The 27,683-nt window shown below is 37.3% G+C and overlaps 1 protein-coding gene across 3 annotated transcripts in view; it reads left to right on the top strand.

Annotated features, from left to right (window-relative positions):
• The window catches only part of cpne5b (copine Vb), a 210,091-nt gene extending 183,407 nt beyond the window's left edge, over positions 1-26,684 (top strand). For all 3 annotated transcript variants that reach the window (XM_038298082.1, XM_038298080.1, XM_038298081.1), the window contains 4 exons: positions 4,045-4,147; positions 14,482-14,539; positions 20,457-20,530; positions 25,306-26,684. In XM_038298082.1, coding sequence (XP_038154010.1) covers positions 4,045-4,147; positions 14,482-14,539; positions 20,457-20,530; positions 25,306-25,497 — 427 coding nt within the window. In that variant the 3' untranslated portion in view covers positions 25,498-26,684. The remainder of the gene's footprint in view (positions 1-4,044; positions 4,148-14,481; positions 14,540-20,456; positions 20,531-25,305) is intronic.
• Positions 26,685-27,683: the final 999 nt, after the last annotated feature.

Genomic DNA, 27,683 nt, shown 5'->3' with positions numbered 1-27,683 from the left:
CTGGGAAGCATACCAGACAAACCACTCTGGGAGATGCCTTTAACTGCAATGGTTTGCTTTAATGATCCATGCAGACACAAGAAATTTGATTCCTGGAAAGAGTATTTTCATAGGGGTAATGGCATGGCTTTCATTTGTGACTGGCTCTTAGTTTATCAAACAGCTCAAAAATAGTATGTTTGATGGAGGGGATGTCTCTGCTGTTTTTACACTTTAAATACTTGGACATATACACAGCAGATTTTCTTTATCAGTTGCTGCCATTACAGTATACGCGTCTTCTTGCTATTAATACCACAGGCAGTATTGTATGCTAAATAAAAAGAAACCACACCCATTTAGTTTTGATAAATGAAATTGTGATTGGTGATTTATTAATTTTTGAATACGCTCCTCAGATCTGATGATCAGCAAATATTTAGTTTGTTGAAAGTAAATATTCTACATGGGTTGCATATTCTTTTCACCTATGAAGTTGTTTACAAGAAGGGATATAGAAGAATATTCTTCTTGAGGAAGCTTACATCCTTCAGTGTCTGCAGAAAGATGCTGCATATCTGTTCAGTATGCTCTCCTCTGCCAACATCTTTTGGGCTAGCAGCATTGATACGGATGCAGGAGGAGCAAAGGACTTATTAAAGCTAAACAAGCAGGTAAGGAAGATAAATGCTGTTCTGGGAACACCTCATGAACCTCTGACGATGATTTAACAACTAAAAATGAAGTGAAGAATAGTATAGAAAAACCCTGATATTCCTCTTCGGAAGACTGATGAATATCAACAGTGTCTTCAGACAAGACAGTCAGTAGACCCTTCCTGCCTACAACCAAAAATCAATGAATTACAAATTTGTATTTCCTAATGGCATCAGAATTTTTATTTTTTATCGAACTGAATTATATTCTAATACTGCTCATCAAAGTGACACAATCTGATTTGCACCTGGTTAGTAGATCAGCTTTTGTCACCCACCTGCTTTAAAGCCTCTATTTACAAACACATTCGTTCAGTTTTAAAAGAATAGAAAAAAGGGAGAAAATAATCCTCTTCTGCTGTGTTGCTTCTTAAATTCAGCATCAGAAAAAGCAGGAAATCCTTCTACAATGTCCTTACCTCAGGTTCGATGTCCAAAAATATGGATTCAAACTCCTGAGACAAAATGAACCATTATTTTTATGGACATCCGACTTTAGTAGGAAAGAACATGTTCCATTCACAGACTATTTTCTAAGATTTTGGACACCAAGTTCAGTGTATAACATTAAATGTAAACTTAATACAGATTGCTGACTCATTTTAACATGGTACGTTTACAATGAACGTTTACGGAGCAGCCAGCAGCTGCCAGAAAACTCTCAGGAATCTTACTGCCCTGCTTAATGAGTTAAAATCACTACAATCTTGAATGATGACGTCTCAAAATGTAGTCTGCTTTAGTCCGTTTGTATTACTCTCTGTTAAACTACACACATACTATATATATATAGTAAGTAACTTTAGAGATAACAAAACAAGTCTTTCCAAGCACAAATATTTGTGGAAATTGTGATGACAGAGAGGATTTTATGGGAAATTAATCTAGTTTGACAGATATTTCCAATGCGACTGTGTCAAAGGCTCTACCTGAGTTATTATGCTCTGTTTAAGATTTACGACTTTCTCTACTCTGTAAAAATTATGTTGTCATCATCTCAATGAAATGTTCTGCTTCAAAGTCTATGGCCATGACATTCACCCCATCAAAACACTGTTAATCATCCAACACATCTATCTAGTAGCATCAGCCCATCACTGGCAGTGTCCTCCCACAGCAGGAGTATGCGCCCTGGATGTTCTGGCAGCTTGTCTTTAATTTGGAGCTCTTGTCTGATGCAGACATCTGTTTTCAGAAATGGGCCATGTCTTTGATTGAGAAAGCCCAAAATAATAGTTGATTTTAAAATTGTAGATGCAATTTGAAAACACGGCAGACTTGTTCACTGTTTCTTCTCATCTGCTTTAGAATACCAAGAATATGTAATGTATTTTATTATTATTATTATTATTATTATTATTATTATTATTATTATATGATGGAATATTAGGGCCAGGTTTTTTTTTTATTTTGGGAAAAAAGTTGTAACATTAAGAGAAAAAAGCTGTAATATTAAGAGAATAACCTGTTTCAGACAGAAAGCTTCGAGCTCCAACCAGCAGATGACGGCCGACCAGCTCCACCAATCAGCAACCTGAGTCCATTTTGAAATCCTGCCCAATTTCAAGCTGGTGCTAAAAGATTTCCTTATTGGTCGAACCAGAGCTGAAGTGTAACTTCACATGATGATTGACATTTATCACTATAGGGAAGAAAGTGCTTCTTGTTCTTGAACTTGTTTCTCATAATTTTAGGAATTAATCTCTTAATATTACAACTTTATTCTCGTAATTTTATGACTATTCTCCTGACTTTTTCTTGTAATATTATGACTTTATTCTCATAATTTTACGACTTTATTCTCGTAATGTTAGAACTTTATTCCTGTAATTTTACAACTTTATTCTCATAATTTTATGACTTTTTTCTCGTAATGTTACAACTTTATTCTCCAAATAGAAGAAAAAAAAGCTCTAGCCTGTCCCTAATACTCTGTCGTATTATTACTGTATATAATGTATACTTTATCATTGTGTAAATATGACAACTAAACAAATACCATTAAAACAACAAAGCATCAATAATCTAAAACAAATATAAAATAAAACATTTATAGAGACCAGGCAGTTTTCAAAATATAGGTTTGAGGTGGCTTTTAAACGGGGAGAGTGATCATGCGGTTTTCAGGAGGCGCTTGATTCCACAGCTGAGGTTGCAGAACAGGAAAAAGCTCTGCCACACATGGTCTTGACCTACAAATTGAAGTGGATGACCAGACAGAGGGAGTGGGGATGTGAATATGAAAAATAAATAAGGCAGGGCATAGTTATGGAAAGGCCTTGAAAGTAAGGATGATAACTTATATTAGATCCTTTATTGGATGGGAAGTCATCATAGCTGTTTTAGAATAGTTATAAAATGCTTAAAGGGGAAGGTGCAGGTGATGATAATGGCAACATGATTCTGAACCAACTGAAGTTTACTGATGTTTTTTGTTGGAGGGAGTCATAATAGTCAAGATGGGACATAACTAGGACAGCGGTGCTGGAAACAAAAAGGAAGGACAAGGCGGTTTGTAGAGTGAAGGTGGAAATACTGTAGAGAGGGTGAATAATGTTGTTTATGTGGGACTTAAAGGAACGGGGCTCTTAAAGATGCCACTGAGACATTTTACCCGGAGAGAAAGGGAGATTGAGGAACTGTCAATAGTTCAAGAAAAGAGATTGGATGTAGAGAGAGTTGAAATTGTACCAATCATGAGAATTTAATTCAAGAAAGTTTGCAGGGAACCAGAAGGTAATTGCAGAAAGGCAAGAATAGATGTGAGTATGGAGTAATGTGGTAGATGTCATCGCATAGCAATGAATCTTAATATTAAAGTTGTAAAGGATGAAGCAGAGAGGGAGGAGATAATTATTTTTTTAAAAGTGGGCCAAGTAGAGATCCCTTAGGGACCCTGGAAGTAACAATTAAAAAAATGTTAATTGTATAATATGTTTTTTTTCTTCCAATTCCTGAATTTTAAAAAATTAATAGAACTTTTAAAACTACAGCAGTCTTTTGTTGTAACACTGCATGTCAGTATTTAAGATTTGCACAAATATGCACCAATACAAGTTTGATTTATAAACCTAATAATAAAATATGAGTATTAATACTTTGCTTTAAACCTCATTGTTGGTCTAATTCAATTTATTTGGTATTTAACTTCTTTTTTCAATCTTATTTGAAAAATTGCAGTTATTAAAGTAAAATATTTATCACATTTCCTGCTGACCTTTGTCTTTATGTGAATTTAAACTTTGGAATGGCTGTTTAGATATGTCAGTAAATATTCATTTCAGGCTTGTTCTGACTGATCCGGAAAAACAAAGGATCTTCTAATGTTTGACTTTATCTGTGTATGCAGATATGCAGCGGCGGTGCAGGACGGCTCTCAGTACTTTATCCTCCTAATCATCACAGATGGTGTCATTTCAGACATGGCCCAGACCAAAGAAGCCATCGTAAATGTAAGAAGTCAAGACAATTCTTTGTTCTTTTGTTAACCATATGAGTCTAAACCAAAATAAAGGGGATTCATTTATATTTTCTTAAAGAACACTTGAATAAATGGGGCAAATATAAAGAGTAGACGCCTCATGGGCTGCTATTACCTATTGGTGCTGTCCAGCCATAGGGGTGCAATCCTGAAAAGGGTGGCTTGCTTCACTTAGTTTAACTGTATTTGGCAGCACAGTAAATCAACTATAACTCGCTGAATACTAAATCTATACTAAAAATGATAGAAAAGTGATTACCATTGCATTATGGGAAAGTTGTGGCCTAGTGGTTAGAGCATTGTGCTTGTGCTCTGAGAAGGTTGCAAGTACCCGGTTTGATCCCCACAGCCTCCACTCTGGGTTCCTGAGCAAAACCCTTAACCCCTGATTGCTCCTTGGGCGCCACACAATGGCAGCACACTTCCCGAGGGGGTGGGTTAAATGCAGAGAGTGAATTTCCCCATTGTGGGACAATAAAGGGATTTTACATTACATTACATTTACATATACATGTATAAGCTGTATACATAAGCACAAAGAACTAAACCTGTTGTAGTGATTAATTATATCCATCCAGTCATACAGTAGATATATAGCTGGGTAAACACCTTCACCATTTATAATATATAAATACTACTGTCATTAGAAGACATTTTTTAAGTGGAGATAAATGCATTAGTATTTTAATAAAAAAATCAAAAAAGTGTTTTTTCTTTTTTTTAAAGTTATCAATGAGTAGTCCATTAACTTGATCAAAAACATGCAGCACAGTGCTGAGGCATCCTACAATGTTTTGTTTAGTTTTTAGCTCCAAGAATGTGGCTGTTATTCATATGCTGCAGCCGTCAATGTAGCGTCTACTTTTTATTAAGTCTAGACACAATGTATATGTGGATAATTTGCTGGAAAAAAATTTTATTTGATCAAACATGACAGGATAAACTGACAGCTAAAGCTTTATACTATATTTTTATGAACTATTATCATTTACAAAAAAGGTTGAGAGAGAAAGATGTAAATTATTCTATAAAAATGTGTCATTAGTCCAATACTTTTAATTCATGCTAAATAACTGGACATGTCTATTATAGAAAGAGTTACTTTAGCTTTTGTGGCTCTTTATAATATGAATAATATTACCTTACTAGATTGAGATTAGATCAACCGATACTTTTTTTTTTAGGTTGATGCCAATGCTGATTATTTTGACACCAGTCTAACCAATCCCCTGATATGTACTTCCAATATTTTTACAGCCAATATTGCTGTTTCATCATCCAATTACATGACAACAGTGACAGAATGATAGCAAATATAAGACAAATTCCAATGTTAACAGAAAACAATGATTTAGTAACAAACAAAATATTAACTACAAAAAGCACTTGGAGAAGACAGACCTCCACCAAAGAGCAAATTTTTCCCGTTGTGACTTTTTTTATAGCAAAAGCTCACACGATTTGGATCTAAATGTTCTGCTCTTACCTTTATTCGCTCTGCACTCTTCTTTCTTGTTTGATCAGTAGATCGACACTTCCAGCGAAGCATGGCTCACCTGCAATGTAATGCTTTTGGACTTGGAGTCCCAAGCTGCTAATAGTCACTGCTGCCACCCTTTGGTCTATAGGGGCTTGTTCTACCAAAGAATCCTTTTAAAAATTTAAGCATCATCATGATCATGATCATGATCTGGATCATCACCAAAATTTAAGGGATTGTTCCTCGACTGAGGTGCACCTTTGGTAAAAATGCTATTGAAATGTCTTCTTAACTTTTCAAGTTATCCTGTATACAGAAGGACAAAAAAACATACAGAATCTTGACTAAAGACTTGGTGGAGGCAACAATTGATGGGTAATGAGGGGGGCAGCAATGCATGCGCTTCATGTGATCTCAAGGCTTTGCTGCTGAATGCACTAACTAAACTAATGCATGCATGTATTGGCTGGTACCCATACAAGGAAAAATATCGGCCAAAAATATCAGCTGGACGATGTATGTCTGATTGTGATATGAAGGTTTTTAAACCTCTGAGCTTTAAAATCTTGGGCACAATCATTCAGATGGATTAATCAGTTGGAGGGAAACAAAAACTGCTGAACATCTTATTTCCAAGCAAAAGATGGCTGTCATAAATAATGTATATAAGATAAGATATTATATAAGATATAAAATAAATAATATATGTAATAAATGGAAATTCAATATTCTATATTTTACTACATTTTCCAGGTCCTTTGAAATCAACTAATATTGTTTAGACAGTATATATTGTGCATCCTTTATGTAAAAAATCAAATTGTTATTGAAAACTCTCCTTTTCCAATGTTCTCTTAAGAAAGAGTACACATTTGTTAGTTCAATTAGGGTGCTACCAAAATAGAATAGCAATGATAGCAGTAGTGTAAACCCTAAAAAAGTATCTTTTAAAAAACAGAAGTAGAAGAAAAAGGCTAGCTTGTAAAACACTTAATGTAACACTTAATATGTTTTACATTTTTGACTTTTTATTCTTCTTGTTTTTTGTTTTCTCTTTTTTGTAGTTCTATTTGTTTCAGCTTAAAAGTGAAATACTGCTAATGTAGAGCTAAGTATATACGCTTTTTAAGGTCATTTTATTTGATCCTTCCAAAAACAGTTAAAAACAAACCATTGAACTTTGTTTTCCAAGTTTGAAGACGTTTCACTTCCCATCCAGAAAGCTCTCTCGATTCATAATTTCTAGATTAGCGTTGAGCTCTAGGCTTTATAGAGTAGCCCAATTATGGCTTTGAAAATATGCAAATAGAACCATAGACAGGTCCACCCCTTTGTAAGGAGAGTCATTAGGGTCGTTGTTGGTCTGGCTTAACAGGCACAATGTTTTGACTACCTGCATGGCGATGAAGAGTGAAGTGATAGTGGGAAGGAATAAATGCTATCGCAGAGTAATACGTTTTTGAGAGCTTAAACTTGAGTCCTCCCCTCGGTTTTTGATTGATTTTTCTCTCTTAACGTAAATGGCCTCCTTCGCACCCTTTTCAAACCCCTTTTTTTTGTTTTATTTGATCATTCTTATCTGTACTTAGGATGGAATATGTCTTTTGGCCAAAAAAAAAAAAAAATAAAAATCCTTAAATTTAAATGTTAACACCACAGGTTAATACGTCTACATTGATGCAGGCAACAGGTCATAACAAAACCCTAATTAAACATAATTTGTTCTAAAATGTTTGTCTGTTGATAGAAAATAAGGACCTGAATGTAAGATTATCGTTAATTTTTTTTACATTTACTTTAAAATACACTGCAGCTTACATTCATTCCTCACAGTGTTTGTCTTAATATGAAGGAAACCTTTACATTTTATTACTATTTGAAAATGTTTACTCACTAAGAGAGCAAGAATACCAAACTGGCATTTAAAAGAAAAAAGAAAAACGGGTAACTCACGGATAGAAAAAGCTAAAACTGATTATTAGCTTTGGATTCCAACATTCCTTAGTTTTGTGTTATTTTTAAATAATTCCAGACAAGACAGAGGCTCTGCCACATAAACAGTTGTTCTGCAATATGCAGAGAAAAAGCCCTAAAGCAGTGGCTTTATTTAACAGTGCAAAAAGTTTTAAAAGCAATAGAGTTGGTTTATTACCTTCTTACCAAACAAAATATGTTATAGGTGTTGGAAAGTTGCCACTGTCACTATGAATATGGAATAAAAATAAATCTATTCCCCAGGGGCTTTCCTGAACCTGTCATCAGTCTTTTTTCTCTGTCTTTGGGCTGTAAATAGCAGATGTGTGTGCCACTCCTTTCTTTTTCTTTAGTGTCTCCCTCTACCCTCCGCTCTTCCTGCTCCTCCTCAGCCAGGCACAGGCACAGAACACCCAGCAGACTGGATTTAAAGGGAATTTGCGACTGTTAATCAAAACATTAGAACAGCCACACCTTCCTTTTAAGATCTTGCCTGCTGCTCTGTCTCACAACCTCCAGCCCTGTGGAGTCCTGATGCTTCCTGCTTCCACTCTTCTTTTGTTTTGTTTTTTCCTGTCCGCTTCTCCTGGATGACAGAAAACATGTTACTGAGGTTATATGTGTGTTTTCCTTAAACTATATAATGCCTGATTTCATGTTTCTAAAAACAGCAGAGAAACAGGTTAAGGAAATAAAAAGTGCTCCATTCTTCTTAACCATCTCAGGCCTTCAGTGTTTTGAGATTTGAGCATGAGGGTGTTTTATTAGTGCTTATAGAGAGAAAATTAACACTTTCAGGCTCTATCTTTATTCACATCTAGGTTTTCTTTCCAACCTAATGTTCTTTATAATTGTGAAATCATAGGATCCATTTATTCAGTGGGTGTTTGTTGGCTCGGAATTTGATCAGAGCCAGATCAGAAATCAGAATTTTACACATACGCTTTCTATTTTTTTACTTTCTTATCTTCACTGTTATTTTTCTATTGTTGTTTCATCTCTCTTATTATTAGGATCTGTAAATTGCGCATCACTTCAGAAACTTTTAACTTTATTGCCATTGTGATGGGAAATAATAACATATAATTTTCAAAGAATACAGTCTGTTCTATGATTAAAGGTATAGTGGAGGATGTTCTTTTTCCAGGCCGATCATCAAAAAAAGTGGTCCTCCTAATTGTCAATCATTCTGGTGAAATGTCAGGCCGTCCTACGTGCTTGTCCCCATTTTCACTTACCGGTGGTAAGTATGACATAGTGGAAAAATTGCAAATCTTCATTCGGAAAGTACAGTAAGCTTGTATGAGCGATGCAAACAGCAACTTTTAAACAACACATGCACGAGGAGAAATTGGACACATGCATGCTCTTGTGTGTAATAAGTGCTCGCTCTTGGGAACGGGTACAGGGTAATGCTTGGGCCTTTTCAAACATTTGCAAAAATCCTCCATTATACCTTTAAGTTAACCCTGTAACACCAAGGGTAATATAAGTGACACATGAGTTTTTGAGACCTCTTACATCATCAGTGTGATTATTTTTTTTAATACCTGATCTATAGAATACCTAGATCTAAAACTGTCCATAAAAACACATGTGCACAAGTCTGAATTTGTAAGTGCAAGTCAAAAAACAAGCAGAACTTAAAGGTTTGTATATTTCTCCTTGATATCAAGTCCTTCATATGTTCTGACTGTTACAGCACGAGTTTAGAAGTTACAACTTTGCAAAACCACAAACACACAACTCTTATTAAAGAGAAAAAAATATATTTCAAAGTAGAAATTACAAATTTGTACATTTAGTAGTATGAATGAATAATGTACAAGCATTAATCCTAAATGGATCACAAATGTACAATTATGTATCATCATTTTAGGAATTCAAAACACATTTACATTTTAGTAGGAATCACAAATTTACAAGTATGAATAGCACATTTAGGAGTATAAATCACAAACTTAAGAGTGCAGATCACAATATTAAAAGTGACAATCTACAACCCCTGGTGAAGCTGTTACACTCCTTACCAGCCATTCCTAAAAAGATTCTTCACCAACCAGCATTACACAAGAAGAAGAAGAAAACAGAGTGAATGTTTTAATACTCATCCACTCTATTTTTACTCAATTGTAACTTCTAATTTTTTGTATCTTACTGATAAAACATTAAATGTCACATGCTTGTAGGAGCGGACAAGGAGGAACAAATCAAAGTCTTACATTTGTTAGCCTTTATTTACTTACATTTCCAAATTCTGCCACCTATACATACATTTTGATTGACAGTTATCTTACCCCATAAAATGCATTGTTAGTTGCACAGAAATAGCTTATGTGCTGAAAAGGATTGAAGTTGCAACGACAATGTGCAAATAGTTATATTTTCTTATTTGTCAAAATGTTCAACGGTAAGTTAAAAAAATTCTTTATGATTTTAGTATTGTTTTGCTGTTCAGGCATTATGGTGTTGAAGTATAATGTATTCTTTATTTTGTAACTTTGAAACTCCAAAGTTATAATTTTTTTCTGATTTTATGTAATACACAAACTAAATTATGTTGTTAAAAATTTAAATTTTTTTGATATTTTTCCTAAAATTCAAATTTTAAATTATGATTTACATTTGAGCATATAAAATCCATTTCCCAAAACCATGATTTCCTTGCAGGACTCTGCATATTTTTTTTTAGCTCCACCCATCTTCTTTTCCATTTTGCTGAGCTTACCTTGCCAATTCATAAACTTTGCAGCTATATTTATCAACTTTTCCCACCATTGGCTGACTATGTAAAGAATAATAGCAAAATACTGACTGACATTTTTAATACTGTTGGTGTCTTTGACTACGCATGAAAGCACAAATCTTTCTGCTGAGCAACGAGTGCTGCAATGAGCCCCTCCCACTTCCCAAGCACTGACAGGTCGTCATAGTTGCCCCATGCGGCTGCAGCAAATCCCGCCTGCAGTCAGAGCAGAGAGGAGACCAACTCCTCTCCATGTGTCACATTACAAATGAATCACTTGTGCACAAAGCTGGCACTGGTACTGCCCTGGGTAACAAAGATTTAAATAATAAACAAACACGAATCCCTGAATTTGCCTAAAGAGGATTTTATGAGGTGATTTTAATGGGTTACTCTGGATTTTGTTGAGAGAAAACAGAAAGAAGGGGGGCTAATGGACAAATGGACAACTTTTATATTACTTTATTTATACAAAAGCCAGCTTTAATTTAACCCACTTCTTAGCCATGATAATCTGTTGAGTAAAATCCCAACAAATGTTATTTAGGTCTGGGGCTAAAATGGGACAATATGTCATGTTGGTTGGTCACAAAGTAGGAACAAAAATTCAAGGGCAACAAATAAAAAAAGGACGAGAACAAGCATTAAAGGGGTCATATAATGATTCTATAGAGTATTTGGTGCCTGTCCTTAAGGAAAATTGCTTATTTGCTGTTCTATGTGCCCTAATGCAGCCTGGTTAAAAGCCCTAGAATGAAACGACAGTTTTATGGTATGCTCATGAATATTTAGATGAGCTGTGTGCTGATTGGTTGGTTTAGAACTAGTGAAGCTGCAGAGAAAAGATGCATCATAGCAACAAGTACTCACTCACTGAAACATCAAATTTGTTGATTATGGTAGGGTGACTTTGAATTGAGAAAGCTTCCTGGAGGGGAAGCGAAATGTCTTCAAACTTTGAAATGGAAGAGGGTGACCAGACGTCCTCCTTTTCCTGGACATGTAAAGGGGACATGTTCACTGACTCCCTGCCCCCGTCCGCCGGGGACAGGAAGCCAGCGGGGGACGGAGCGACCGAACCCGACCCGTTGACAGTAGCCTGGACATCGGTGGCCCCGTGCTTCCCCCCACCTGCCCCAGCCCCCCTCCTCCAGCTGAGGACGGGCGGCTCAGGACTTTTTGCTGAGGTCCGGTCCAGTCAGCGGCCCAGCCGTCGACACTGCATAGCCCCCTGTCCCTTGGGCCAGAGAAGCAGTAGGCTGGTCTGTATGTCAATTTCTGGGGGTTACAAAAAGTACAGGCCAGAACCATATAAGGCAACATCCCCGAATTGACGTCAATTGGGGGCTTCGTTTGAATTCGCCTGTTTTATGGTGGAAGTTTAGAATTGTGAGAATGGCAGAGAAAGGAGGTGTTGATGGGGTTTGAACTTCTCTGTATGTCCATTTCACCCACTGAACTATCCTTCATAGTTCCATCTGCCATCTATGACAACGTAAACTTGGTTTGGCATTCTATGACCCCTTTAATGTACAAGTTAATGCTGCCTGCATATAAAACAAAACAAATAGTTAATGTGTGATGTTTTCATCATAAAGTTCACTATTTTAAGTAAAATTAAGTTTCCCACGATTCCTGACAAAAAATAAAAAATCTATTACAGTCACAGTTTTTTTATATGGTGAGTGCAATAAAAATTGGTTTTATGGGAAATATGGAGAAATGCTGTGAAAATATTTGTTACTAAACTTTTTTCCTTAAATATTCCTATTTACCCAACATTGTCGCACCTTTTATAAACTACAGCACAACATTTACACTTGCTTAATACACAGCTAGACAGAAGCTCATTTCTTGTTGGACAAACGTTAGATTTTAAAATGATCCAATCATTGCGTTGTCACCACCGATGCAGAATGCCTTTGCATTACTTTTAAAATTGATTCTTGCCGTGAAACACAACCCTTTAAATTTTACAGTACTTTTAAAACCATAATAGGCCACAACAACCGCTGATTCAGACTGCCACTGCTTCAGTTTTTCTAATATTGCCTAGCTACAAGTGCTGCTTTCACCCACTTTTTGCAACAATATTATCAATGAAACCTGATCAAACAAAGCTCAATATGAGTAACATTGATAGCTAATTTGAATCCAAGCTCCTGTACAAAAAGTTTCAACATAGTGGGATATTTAAGAGCACCTACATGTTTCACGTTATTAGAGATAAGATTACATTTTAAACATGAAATGTTGTGTATTTTGTTATTGACAAAACAGCCTCATATGGACATAAATATTAAATCTAAAAAATGTGAGTAACATACAATTGGAAATATTTTGTTCCCCCAAGTTTATCTCTTTTAATGAGGCTTAAAACCTTTCTAGGTATGTCAGTAGGTCATGTTTCTCTGTAAATAGTTCCTTCATAGATCTTCCACATGTTTTTTATTTTTATTTGTTTAACAAATCTAAATTTTTTATGTGTATGTTTCCCTTCACTATGATTTCATGCTAAAAGAGAATATGTTTGCTAAATTATCTTCCTAGTTGTCAATACATTTTACACCCATATATATTTTAAAGCAGAAAAAACAACTTTATTTGTAAATATAAACAGACTGAAAATGCTAGAATTATCTTTAATATTATCTGTGTATGTTTGGTCTTATATATCTTTACATTTCAATGCATATTAGGTGGTTATTGGGTGGATTAAAATACATTGTGATGGAGAAAGGCAGAAACTTGCAGGAACTCCTGTTGGAACTAATTGTCACTGACAAAATTTTACAGAAAGTAGCTACAAATCTAGAAAATTTACATAAGAAGGAGGGTGGCTGGAACTTTTAGTTGAAATATAAAATAAATCTCTAATTTATAAATCCAATCCGAAACACATAAAAAGAAAAACATTGAAATGTTATTGCATCGTTTTCTTTCTATTAGGCAAAAACAAGTTTTACATATAAGCTACCTAAAAAAAAAAATATAAAATAAAAAATCAATCAATAAATCCAGAGCATGAATTAAGATAAAAATAGGGATTGTTGTGCTGGGCAGCAAAACATTTCAAAAAGTTACAATACAAACCGATGTTCCAGTTTGATAGGCTGGATTCCCTGACTCTCTTCCTTCCTGTTCTCCTTCATTAGCTTTCTATACATTGTCTTCTTTCTCTCTCCTTGTCTCTTAAATCTTCATCTTCACCCCTTATGCTAGGGTAATTTTCATCATCTTCTAGGACTGTAAAACGGCAAGAATTTGGTAATAAAATCTGTGTCATGAAAAGTGTGACAATGCAATTTATCCCTGTTTATCCCAATACATTTTCCAAGACAGTACAATGCAATTTTAGATATTCTTGTTGCTCTTCTACCGCTGGTGCAGTGCACCTGAATCCACAGCAGGAGGCAGTACCCCTTCCCCCCTCCCTCAAACAATTCTATTGGATGTCTACTCAAAAAATGTTGTTGTTTACCAAACCCTTGTCTTACTTGACTTAAGATAGAGCTTGGAGTCGATGGGCAGGTGGATGGGAAAGGAGGCTGTGATTACTTGACCTAGCACCTCCCCCCCTTCCTTCGTCTCCTGGCTCATCCATCTGCTGGAATATAAGACCTATTCAAGTTCACTGTCAAACAATTTTTTTTCCTCCAAGCTAAAATGTCAACCAGCAGGTCAGGGATTTGTGTAGGTACGCTTTGATTTAGGAGATAAAATTATAATGTTCTCAGGTGAGAAAAACGGTTCATGCGGGTGACTGGCTGTGGTTAGATTGGTTGTGCAGCTATCAAAGCTGCCAAAGTCAAGCAGCTGCACTAATGAATCTGCCTATGCGATGAAGTGTCTCTGTTACTGTTAAGTTTATTCTACCATTGAGGGTCTGACAGCTAACATGTTCCTAAGAACTACTGCAAATTATTAAAAAACCTCTACAGACTTTTCTATATCTTTGCCTTAAAATCGGTTAATTTCAGTTGGCTTGTAAGATGTCAATATACACTGTTAATGTCATCAGATTATATAAACTTAGACAAAGAATTTGAACATACAATCTTTTTTATGCTGGTTTTACATCTTTTGTACTCTGACTCCTTCGCAGGCTGCCAAGCTTCCTATGTCCATCATCATTGTAGGAGTGGGTCAAGCTGAGTTTGACGGTAAAATAACTTCAGTTTTTATTACAAAAACATACAGCACAGCAAAGATCTCAAACAGTTTGGACTTCTAGCCACAACCAGAAACTTGAATGTTTTTTGTTAGGGTTGTTAGTCAGATTGAGATAAAGTAGTGCGTAACTGTGAGTGGAAGAAAGGAACAATTCCCACAGCATGATACGGCCGTTACAGTAACATGCTTGGGAAGTGATGTGCAGTGTTAAGGTTTTGCCACTCATGGGATGCTCCAGAGCACTTCCTTCCATGTGTTTACATGCCGCTGGGTAAAATGAAAGCATAGTTTTTCTAATAGCTGTGTTTAATTTGTGGACTTGTTTTTGAAACTTTATTATATCATATAAACCCAATTTGTTTTTTCACGTGAGCTTTGGATCTCTACGGTTGTTCCAGAGTTACCATAAGTTTGAAGTCCATCTATGTCTTGTTCCAGTAGCCAATTTGTCATCAAGTATATACGTATATATATATATATATATATATATATATATATATATATATATATATATATATATATATATATATATATATATATATATATATATATATATATATATATATACACTATATTGCCAAAAGTATTTGCTCACCCATCCAAATTATTGGAATCAGGTGTTCCAATCACTTCCATGGCCACAGGTGTATAAATTCAAGCACCTAGGCATGCAGACTGTTTTTACAAACATTTGTGAAAGAATGGGTCGCTCTCAGGAGCTCAGTGAATTCCAGCGTGGAACTGTGATAGGATGCCACCTGTGCAACAAATCCAGTCGTGAAATTTCCTCGCTCCTAAATATTCCACAGTCAACTGTCAGCTGTATTATAAGAAAATGGAAGTGTTTGGGAACAACAGCAACTCAGCCACGAAGTGGTAGGCCACGTAAACTGACGGAGCGGGGTCAGCGGATGCTGACGCGCATAGTGCGAAGAGGTCGCCAACTTTCTGCAGAGTCAATCACTACAGACCTCCAAACTTCATGTGGCCTTCAGATTAGCTCAAGAACAGTGCGCAGAGAGCTTCATGGAATGGGTTTCCATGGTCGAGCAGCTGCATCCAAGCCATACATCACCAAGTGCAATGCAAAGCGTCGGATGCGGTGGTGTAAAGCACGCCGCCACTGGACTCTAGAGCAGTGGAGACGCGTTCTCTGGAGTGACGAATCGCGCTTCTCCATCTGGCAATCTGATGGACGGGTCTGGGTTTGGCGGTTGCCAGGAGAACGGTACTTGTCTGACTGCATTGTGCCAAGTGTAAAGTTTGGTGAAGGGGGGATTATGGTGTGGGGTTGTTTTTCAGGAGCTGGGCTTGGCCCCTTAGTTCCAAGGAAAGGAACTCTGAATGCTTCAGCATACCAAGACATTTTGGACAATTCCATGCTCCCAACTTTGTGGGAACAGTTTGGAGCTGGCCCCTTCCTCTTCCAACATGACTGTGCACCAGTGCACAAAGCAAGGTCCATAAAGACATGGATGACAGAGTCTGGTGTGGATGAACTTGACTGGCCTGCACAGAGTCCTGACCTCAACCCGATAGAACACCTTTGGGATGAATTAGAGCGGAGACTGAGAGCCAGGCCTTCTCGTCCAACATCAGTGTGCGACCTCACAAATGCGCTTCTGGAAGAATGGTCAAAAATTCCCATAAACACACTCCTAAACCTTGTGGACAGCCTTCCCAGAAGAGTTGAAGCTGTTCTAGCTGCAAAGGGTGGACCGACGTCATATTGAACCCTATGGATTAGGAACGGGATGTCACTTAAGCTCATATGTGAGTCAAGGCAGGTGAGCAAATACTTTTGGCAATATAGTGTATATATATCTGTGGGACATTTAATTTGTATATGATGCAAAAATCTACTTTATTCATTTAGAAATCATAAATGAATAAATACGTGTGTATTTCATATCTGTTTTTCGTCAGTGATTCATTTAGAAAACAGAAAACAGTTCATTTTCCTTTTGCCACACTGTGATCAGTGTAAACTGACCCTGAACAGCCTATCAGTCTATACCAACCCTCAGAGAACTCTGGTCATCCCTATGTAATTTTCTGTCTCTATTCCCTTAAGTTTAGTTTTTTACTTATTTATTATGTTCTGTTCTAGTTTTTATTGTATATTTTATTATTTATAGGTCAGTATTAGTTTATCCTGCTTGTCTTGTAGTTTTCTTTGGGTCTATTTGAGTTCTGTTTGTGTTAAAATACCTCAGCCCCCCTGCTCAGCACTTTCCTCTCCCAGCTATCCAATAGTCCCTGATTAATTCACACACATCTAATGTATTTCTCAACTCCTATCCCAGTAAAAAAAAACTATTTCATGTTTTGTTTTTTTTGTAGCTGTTCTGATTATTCTGTTTCCCTTGTTCTGATGCTGAAGGTTTGCTGTGTTATGATTATACGACATTCACGGTTGCATTTTGATCTTACTCACAACTTGCAAAACATGATAGTGGAAAAAGTTTTAAAAAATGCACATGCAGAAAAGTATTAACACAAGTTGTATTAATAAGCTATTAACATAAAAAAATACATAAAGTTTGTGAAATGAGCAGATATTGCGTTTGACAGGTCTTTCTGGGGCCAGAGATGTTTCAGAAGTTTAGCTTTGCAGCTTGGATGTGTGGGCTGTATGGAGGTCTCAAGAGAAAGAAGAAAGGATAAGAAGCAGGACTTTTCCCCTCTCAGCCTTCTTTTATCTAACACTGACTCTCTGTCACAGAGCAGCTATGCTCTCACTTTGTTAAAGGTTGTGGAGGTGAAATATTTAAGAGTCCGCAAAAAATATAAAGTAACACCCAAGTGTCTTTGAAATACTTCAGTGTTACTTCTAGAGCTGCATTTGACGGAACAGAATTACTTGCATATGAGGCTGTATGTTATTTTTCATAAGAATAATTTTGCTCAAAATCACTTGAAATTATCAAAAGATACAGTAGCAGCCATTCAAAATGGCCCTCCCCAGTCAAAAGCCAGCTGAATGGCAGCAATATCCCCTCCAACCTCTAGCTACTGTCCTTCTGGGCATGCATATTTTTTTTACTCAACCCTTTCACTGAATTACAGGGTCTGACCATGATATGACGCTTCTCTTTGGATCTTAATGTCCAATAATCTTGACAGAGTGAATATTTTTATTACTATGTTTAAAATTATTATTATGTTTAAAAAAGGAATTGTAGGGGCCCTGCCAAAGGCCCATCAAGGAAAGTAGGGAAATTTTGAACGGGTTCTGCTGTCTATTTAGATATATATCTATATAAATGTATACATATCTATATATATATATAGAGATACATTTAGATATATATCTATATTTATATATATATAGATGTATGTATATCTATATCTATGTATAGATATATTTAGATAGATATAGATATACATGGAAACAGCCATGCAGGCCATGTAGATATACGTTATTGGTCAAAAATGTTAGAACACCCTAATTTCTGTAGTTTTCTATTGATATTTTAAAAAATTCCATTACAATGAATAGCTTGAAAGGGTTCACTGGTTTAAGCCAGAACACACCGGTTGCGCACAACTTTTTAATCTCTGATCCGATTTTTTTCCATGTCACACTGACTGCATATTGGGAGGCTACGACGAGGCAGGGTGGGCAGATCTTCACAGATTTCTTTCACTTCTGTGTCTGCGCTATACACAGATTAAAACTATTTCTCACATTTGCCTTGGACAGATTATGAAAAGCCAATAAAAAACAAAAAAACATCATCGCATTCTATAAAGCAAAGCGAGTCTGTGCAAAACAGAACAGACAAAGAACATTCCTATGCCTGTATTAAAAACATAACGGATCTATGTCTGAAGTGAAAAACGCAGCACTAAACACTCTGGGAAGGTTTATATGCTGACTGAGGCAGAGATGATTCTCAGAGAGAGAGATCTGGAAAGTACTGAAGCCAGGTGCGGTCGTACTCAACTTTTTTTTCCTTTGCCTCCTCGAGATAATGACATAACTATCTCGTTTTGATGGTTAAACTATGAATTGTTTTCTAACATAACATAATTCAATTCAGTTTATTTATATAGCGCCAATGCACAACACATGTCATCTTAAGGCACTTTACAATTCGACCAGATCATCAATTGATTCAAAGTTTCCTATCTGAGGAAAACCAGCTGATTGCATCGACTCATTGACTCGAAGGCAATCCCTCACACTAAGCATGCTTGTAGCGACAGTGGAAGGGAAAAACTCCCTTTTAACAGGAAGAAACCTCCTGTAGAACCAGGCTCAGTGTGAGCGGCCATCTACCGAGGCTGACTGGGGTTCAAGGAGACAGAAGCAGACGTAATGAAAGAAGCAGAGAGTTTTAAATAAGAGTTTTTAATAAAACTCTTAAATCTGGACCCATTTATACAGGTTACAGGCGTAACAACGGGGATGTTCAGAAAACACCCGGCGCTAAGGCACCAGAGGCATAGGTCTGATTGCCTATCAGAAGTGGAAGCAAATCAAACCAACAACGTCGCCTCATTACCTAAAAGTTAAGCACAGGATTATTTACAGAATCACACATAGGCTGCCATGACTTATAGTTATAAAACCCCTCCGCTGTTGTGGTATTGAAGTACGTAATCAGTTTTAACAGACACCAATCATCTTGTTATCACGAGAAATAAGATTAACAGACTTCATTTTGTATTTTCCCCCAAAGTATGTGAGGGATATGTAACCGCATCTCACTTCCTGTCAGACCCATTAAATTGTAGCTGAGTTACTGCTTAGTCCAAATAAAATAGACCTGGGGCCTATCTCAGTCAGACCTACAGAAACCCCCTTGTGTAAAATCGCGTCAGTGTTGATCCTCCCCATTGACTTTCAATGAGCGCTACACGCCAAGACCTCGTCTGCCACGATTTTCTGTCTGATTCGATGTGTTCTGGCCTTTAGTGCTGATCCTCCAAAGTTAAAACAAAGGTAAGGTTGGCCTCAAACTGAAAAATCTGTTTCAACTTTATGACACTTGGTTACTTGGTGAATTAGCTTTAAACCAAATGGAAACACCACAGATTTATATTTGTTTTTCGTCAAAATTTTTACGAGCCAGTGACTTTTGCAAATTGAGAGGCATTCTGACCAAAAGCAACTAGCAAAGCCTTCTTCAGGGACATGCATTACCTTCTGATCGGCACCTTGTTGGTCAGGGGTTCATGTGCCACAGACTTATGAGAACTACTGTACATAGATGGTCACAAATTTGCACAAACTTTCCTTAGAATATTTGATTTGTATTGCAGAAAGAATTCCATTGATAATGCCACAAATGACCATGTTTATGAGCAGTACATTTTGGTCTAAACATTATTCCATAAATGCAATTGCTTATTTGTACTATGCTTTCATTTCAGATTACAGTGAGACAAATACTGAACAAAGGCTGAAGACTGAATAATATTCTATAAAACGCTGGAAAAATCTGGGTGTTCTAATACTTGTGCTCAGCAGTTTACATATAGATCTATATATAGAATAGTTCTATAAGTTCTATGGCTGATAGGCCCCCTGGCTGTTATTCACAGAGAGAATTACAGTTCACACTAAATCTGAAGGAAGGGAATGTGTAGGTGGAGGCAGGCATAAAAGCAGAAGAAATGGCTGAGGTTAATTGCTGGGTTTGCCATGTTTAGAGCCGGTGCTTCTAAATTCCACTGTCTGTAATTAAGGACTTATTAGTAGATTAGACCGACAATAAAGACAGGTCAACATACTTAAAGTTTTACTATGGCTACAAGATAATTTGTGAATAAAGTGACAACAAAGCCTTTCCTTAAGCATGGATAAGCCTTATATCTGTTATTATGGAAGCTGTTTTACAATTAGGTTTTATTCTAAATGATTTTATGCTTGCATGCTTATGTTTATGTGTCTTGCAGCTATGGTGGAACTTGATGGTGACGACATAAGAATCTCATCCCGAGGGAAACTGGCAGAGAGAGACATTGTACAGGTGACTGTCCTCCAGAGAATGAAATATACTGGAGCTTAAATTTCATAGACACTGACATTTTTCTAGAAAAACCTGTGGGTAATTGAGATTAAAGGGGCATAGTCAAGTAAAATTACATTTTCAAATTTATGCGCAACTAGCCTATTCTGGTTGCATACAAGGGTTTTCTGAAAAGTAGTATTTGTTATTATGCTTTTACATGCTTTCATTTTGCTCAATTTGTTTAAAAAAAAAGTGATTTGTGTATATTTACAATAACAACAAAGCTATCTTGCCATTGGATAAGACACTTAGCGCCTCCCACTGAAGTTGTGAAAATAAGCAAGTTCAAGATCCAGTGTGAAAAAAAAAAAGATCCAAAGAGAGTTAAGACCTTAAATAGTGCTCGGATTACACTATGAACATTGGTGTTCACTAAAATGGATAAAGCTGTGGAAGTATGTAGATATCAGCTGATAGATGTGAAAATAAACATCCTTATTAATACTGATACTTTTAATAAAAATGCTATTCTTAGCCCTATAGCCTTATCACACACAACGTTATGAACATGGAGATGAGATAAACAGAGTAGGGGAAGAGAGGGCAGTTTTTTGTCAGAGCAGCTAAAATCCAAAACGCTACTCAAGATGAACTAATTCAGGTCTTATCAACAATCCACTTAGCAGGGAAGTTTAATGTGTCGAATTTGCATCCATTCCAATGAAAAGGTTTAAGCCTATGACCTTGTTTTTTTTTATTTTGTTTAACTCAAGTATATCAAAACTTGTAGCTGTGTTCCAGTTTGTGTTTGTTGGAAACAGGAATTCTCTTTGTCCTTAATGTTCTGGTAGGAGGTTCTGAGGAGTATTTACAAGAACTTAGAGTTTCTTTAGATTGGTTTATTCAATGAATGCCATCTGTTGGCTTCGACCATGCTGAACTGTCATTTTACCATGAGGCCTTTGAGGTCCGTGGGGCTTTTTTATATAGCTGCATATTGGTGCCATCTACTTTCTGATAATTCTGTGGTACTGCCAGCAGATGGCGCCTCGCTCATTGTGCCAAGTGCTAGAATTCTATTTAGGCTGAAAAAAAACACAATGAAAATGGATCATGATGGACATTTGGCATATATAGCTTTATTGCATCATGCTCCAACTTATAGCATATAACGTGATTATGCCTCTTTAAACCAATGTGGCATATTAGCACAAAAAAAATATATCACATCGAGACAAATGTCTGTGTTCTTTCACCAACATACTTTGGTCACAAATTATCAGCACCAGTGCTTCCCTGCTGCACTGGGGTGTGCATACCCTAAAATAACACTTGTCACTAATCTGCAGATGAGAACATAAACCCTTTTTTCTGCTAATGCATTGGGGACAATTCATTGGAAGAGGTTTTGTACTGCATGCCACTCCAGCGCGTTTTACGTATCAACCTGTTTCAGCTGCAGTGAGCTGCCATCTCTCTGTACCCAAAGCATCAGACATTTAAGATTACAGTAATTATGTAGCAGGTAAAGCATGATACACAGAGCTAAACTTTTGAGTTTTGATTATTTTAAATAATTTACAGTATTCATAGATCAGAAGTTGAGATCTTGTAGTGCTTACCTTGTTTACCAAAAAGGCTCTATTGATGTTTTTCAGGTACAGGTACCTAACAGGTACAGAAGATACAAAGCAGTTTTGCGTTTGCAGAGAATCTAACTCATCTTAATATAAATGCAGTCAAATATAAGCTTTTCAAGGGTTCAACACAGAAAGAAATTAGGCAACGGAAAATAAATAAATCACTGTCATGTCATTTACAGTATGGCATGTACATACATTAATTATATTTCATTATATTTTTAGATTCGGTCCGTTTTCACATTAGTGCCTGGAAATAAGGAAATAATTCTAAGCCTCATTCATCTCAAAGTGCATCACCTTAACCCACCTTAGAGCATTCAACATGCTAAATCAGGGGTTAGCGATTCCAGGTCCTGGGGGGCTGGTATCCTACAACTGGCTCAAATAGCTGAATTACCTCATCAGTGTTCTCCAGAGTTATCTTAATCATTGAATTACTTGAATTAGGTTAGTTGGATCAAGGACACAAAAGTTGCAGGATACTGGTTCCTAAGCAACTGGAATTTCCCACCAATTTGCCAAGGGGATATTCTGCTGTGCTGATAGAATGTTTACATAGTGTAATATGAGATTGATCTTTATATACACTATATTGCCAAAAGTATTTGCTCACCTGCCTTGACTCACATATGAGCTTAAGTGACATCCCGTTCCTAATCCATAGGGTTCAATATGACGTCGGTCCACCCTTTGCAGCTAGAACAGCTTCAACTCTTCTGGGAAGGCTGTCCACAAGGTTTAGGAGTGTGTTTATGGGAATTTTTGACCATTCTTCCAGAAGCGCATTTGTGAGGTCGCACACTGATGTTGGACGAGAAGGCCTGGCTCTCAGTCTCCGCTCTAATTCATCCCAAAGGTGTTCTATCGGGTTGAGGTCAGGACTCTGTGCAGGCCAGTCAAGTTCATCCACACCAGACTCTGTCATCCATGTCTTTATGGACCTTGCTTTGTGCACTGGTGCACAGTCATGTTGGAAGAGGAAGGGGCCAGCTCCAAACTGTTCCCACAAAGTTGGGAGCATGGAATTGTCCAAAATGTCTTGGTATGCTGAAGCATTCAGAGTTCCTTTCACTGGAACTAAGGGGCCAAGCCCAGCTCCTGAAAAACAACCTCACACCATAATCCCCCCTCCACCAAACTTTACACTTGGCACAATGCAGTCAGACAAGTACCGTTCTCCTGGCAACCGCCAAACCCAGACCCGTCCATCAGATTGCCAGATGGAGAAGCGCGATTCGTCACTCCAGAGAACGCGTCTCCACTGCTCTAGAGTCCAGTGGCGGCGTGCTTTACACCACCGCATCCGACGCTTTGCATTGCACTTGGTGATGTATGGCTTGGATGCAGCTGCTCGACCATGGAAACCCATTCCATGAAGCTCTCTGCGCACTGTTCTTGAGCTAATCTGAAGGCCACATGAAGTTTGGAGGTCTGTAGTGATTGACTCTGCAGAAAGTTGGCGACCTCTTCGCACTATGCGCGTCAGCATCCGCTGACCCCGCTCCGTCAGTTTACGTGGCCTACCACTTCGTGGCTGAGTTGCTGTCGTTCCCAAACACTTCCATTTTCTTATAATACAGCTGACAGTTGACTGTGGAATATTTAGGAGCGAGGAAATTTCACGACTGGATTTGTTGCACAGGTGGCATCCTATCACAGTTCCACGCTGGAATTCACTGAGCTCCTGAGAGCGACCCATTCTTTCACAAATGTTTGTAAAAACAGTCTGCATGCCTAGGTGCTTGAATTTATACACCTGTGGCCATGGAAGTGATTGGAACACCTGATTCCAATAATTTGGATGGGTGAGCAAATACTTTTGGCAATATAGTGTATATTGTTTTTTGCTATAACAAACTGCTGATAGTAACAAAAATATCTGTTGTTGTAAAAAAAAGAGTTAAAAAAGCAAGCAGCATGCAAAGCAAGGCGAAGAACACGATTCTAGGGAAGCGACTGATGAGTTTTTGCCAAATTTAGCCAAATTAGTAACAACCTCTGTCTGTTGACAGCAGATGGAAAAATGTGCCACTAAAAGAGACCTTTATCCAGATGTTGCTTTCAGAGGAAATAGCGATATTCTCTATACTGGTTCCATCTTTAGAGAATCCAAGGGAACCCAGGGATGCCTACAGCTTTGTTCGGCTTTCAAAACTTAAAAAAGCACTGCGAGCCGCTCCGTGAATTCCCTGTCCACCATGTCGAGGTGAAACTAACAGCTACTAGACTACATGATGTATGGAAACTCTTGCCTGCCATGTGAAGTTGCATGCAGTACATAATGCTTTCCATGAACAGGGGAAATTCAAGGCGAACAAAAGGAAGAAAAATTAGAAAAATGTCTGCAGGTTTCACGTTCAGTGTGGTTCTAGCCACGATTTCAAATTTTCTTCCTTCTTTTGATGTTTTCTGCACATTGAAGGCAATATTCACATCCCCTTTAATATGTGAACTATCAGATTGACTCAGAAAAGTTGATCTGATCAACCTGCAGCAGCAGTATGGTAGCTACGCAACTGCAAAGTAATGCTGTGTTTTATTGGATATGGAAAAAGCACTGTGACTAGCACTTGGTGTTCTGAACGCAAGCGACCATGAGTCGTTGACAGAGCCTAAATGGTGCATTTTTACAGAGCATTTCTCACATATGGATAAAAATGGAAGTAATGTTGTCTAAAAACATTGTTTCCACAGCCGTTCCACTTATTATAATTCAGTGTATCAGACTTTTTTCAGTGTGATTTTAAATACCTTGAGTTTAACCAGTGTTTGTGCTTAAATGCGCTGGAGAGAGTCCTAGATAGGAAGCCCAGATGTGAGTCAAAGGGCCGTTTGGCTCATAAAAAAGATAGTATAGCGGCTTAAAGCCTAGTGACCTGCTATGCTGGCAAGAAACCTGTCTTTAAAGGCAATTATGGTTTTAGCGTTATTGTTAACAAAGCATCAGACAACAATTTAGTATCGTATTTTCATCTCAAATGGCTGAAAACAAAAATAAAAATCACCAGTTTATCTCCTTTCTTTTATTTGATGTCCAAAGTAATGTATTGGAAAGCTAAGTGAAGACAAAAAAGATAATTTTAAAAGATTTTCAAGAATGTATTTATGTATTATCCTGATGTGTATCTCTTATCTGTTTTTGTTGTTCAGTTTGTTCCTTTTAGAGATTACATGGACCGGACAGGAAACCACGTGTTAAGCATGGCACGGCTCGCCAAGGACGTGCTGGCAGAAATCCCAGATCAGTTTATTTCCTACATGAAGAGCAGAGGAATTAAACCCAACCCTGCGCCGCCACCATACACTCCGCCTGGACACACACACCACCACACACAAATCTGAGGCCCTTCTTTTAGAGTTTCACTGAGGACAGATAGCATGCAGCAGACACTCAGAGTTCAGTGGGAACTCTCTACCTCCTGATTTAAGTATTTAATTTATATTTTTTGCTGTGAACAGAAGACCAAGAAATGGGTGTAAAATGTCGTGCTGAACCCTCCCACTGAGTGCAGAAACAGCTGTTTTTTCTTTTAATTTTTTGGTATGGTTTTGTTTTTGCTGTGATACATTTCTTTGTAGTTTCTCTTCAGGAGATGCTGACCCAACTTTTTCAGGACTTGTTGCTGAAAGCCTTTCAGGCTGTGACTGTTTCATGTCTTTTGATAGCAGGTTGATTCAAAGAGGTCATGTAGTGGTTAAACCTTGTGCCTGTCTGTGCGTGTTTCTCTAAGTGTATCAGGATATGTGAACTTGACCCAAACCCTGCTAGTCAATCATCAGTGTGGCCTAATGCAGTAATATTTTTTAGCCACCTTTTCCTTCTCAAAATAGTTTTTATATCGGGGATATATCTCCATTTCTGATAACATGACAGTACCAGTGCTTTCCAAACGACACCGCCTCCTTTCCTCTTTAATACTAAATGTTTGTATGAGCATGTCGTATGAGATTTATCAGCTTTTTTTCTTCTTTTTTTTTGAGTGGCATGAAAATTTAATACATTTGATTTTTAACGAAAGACATCTAATCAATTTTGTATTCACTACCAATTATTTTTGAGCCACTAAATATAAAAGATAGCACAGCAGCTACAATGACTGTACCAGAGTGGTTGTGTACTTGTTGGAATGCTGCTAATCGTTTACTTTTAGGAAGCATTCTTCCTTAACTATTTCACTCCACCACTATCTTTTAATATAAAATATAGCATTAGTTTGGAAAAAAGAACTGTTTGCTATGACACTATTTGTAGATGGTTCATTGAAAAACCCAGTATTTATACAAAGGTGTGTAAAGGGCCAGTCCAAGGCAGATGCAAACTAAACGGCTGCTTAAAGCCACAATAATCAAGCGTGCCTCAAGAACAGTTGAATTCCCATGCAGAGCATTTATCTTAATTCCTCTGTTCTATTTCTTCACACTGAACATAAGTTAAAATATTTTACAATGGGGATACTTTCCACCACAAACTGTTCCAGTAGTTATTCAGTAGTTTCTTAATTATATTACATTTTAAAACAAAATGGTAACATTTTTTTAAACTTCAACAAAATCAGTAAATACATTAATACCAGGCTCACACTGAATGCAGTGCAACTGCTGTGCAGGTGCAGGGAACCCAAATCATTTAAACCATTGTGTACATTGACATCAGCAATAGGATATCCTTTTAGCAATAAGAAAGTTTGGCCGGATGCAGCAGCAGGTTTCTGCATTAAGCTCCTGATTTTTACAAGCCATAAAGCCGGACACCAGACAGAAAAAACTCCAGGAGAATTTCAGAATAAAATTAACCCAGCAACCTAGATTGTCAAATAGCCCCATCAAAGACATATTTATGCACACCAATAATGAGTTTTGTTGGAAGAGTTAATTTTTTTCCCTCTTAAGCTCCATTTCTGCAGCTGGACCGGCTGATTTCAACATGAGAGACTTTTTGCAACATACCTGCACTGCAGCTGCAAGATGTTCAGTGTGAGCCCCACATAAGGACCTGGTCTCCAGAAGGTTTGCGCATCTTCAAAAAGATGCAAACGGGTTCCAATGCTTAGAGCAGATCCCAAGAGCAGAAGGTGAAAAGTGATTTGTATAGCAATTCAGCAGAAAGCGTCTGCAAATCTGTTATTGAGTGTGTGCCTTCTTTAGTATGCAGATCTTAATCTAATGACCAGACCACAATAATTTATGGGTGGAGGATATGCAAATGTGAACATTTACCATGTGTAAAGTGGTTTCCAAATCAGAATCTCAACTGCAGCAGCTGTTTTGGCTTCTCATTTAGCATTTCTGAAAGTAAGGTGCAAAACTTTCGTGGTCATTGTGGCCACAAAGGAGGATGACAGAGGATGGAGAGAGATTCACTGTACTTTAAAACATATTAGGACCATCTGAAAAAGTTGAATAATATTAAAGAAGAAAAAATTTCCACACAACCCGGCACAAAGTAATGCAACAGGACAGCAGAGAATCTATATACAATTTAACCAAAGAAAAAAAATCTAATTTAATGTTGTGGTATGTTTCTAAAA

This window comes from Cyprinodon tularosa, unplaced genomic scaffold (genome assembly GCF_016077235.1).
Source record: "Cyprinodon tularosa strain WSP-4 unplaced genomic scaffold, ASM1607723v1 ctg40, whole genome shotgun sequence".
Lineage (NCBI taxonomy): Eukaryota > Metazoa > Chordata > Actinopteri > Cyprinodontiformes > Cyprinodontidae > Cyprinodon > Cyprinodon tularosa.
This window is presented reverse-complemented; position numbering and strand designations above follow the sequence as displayed.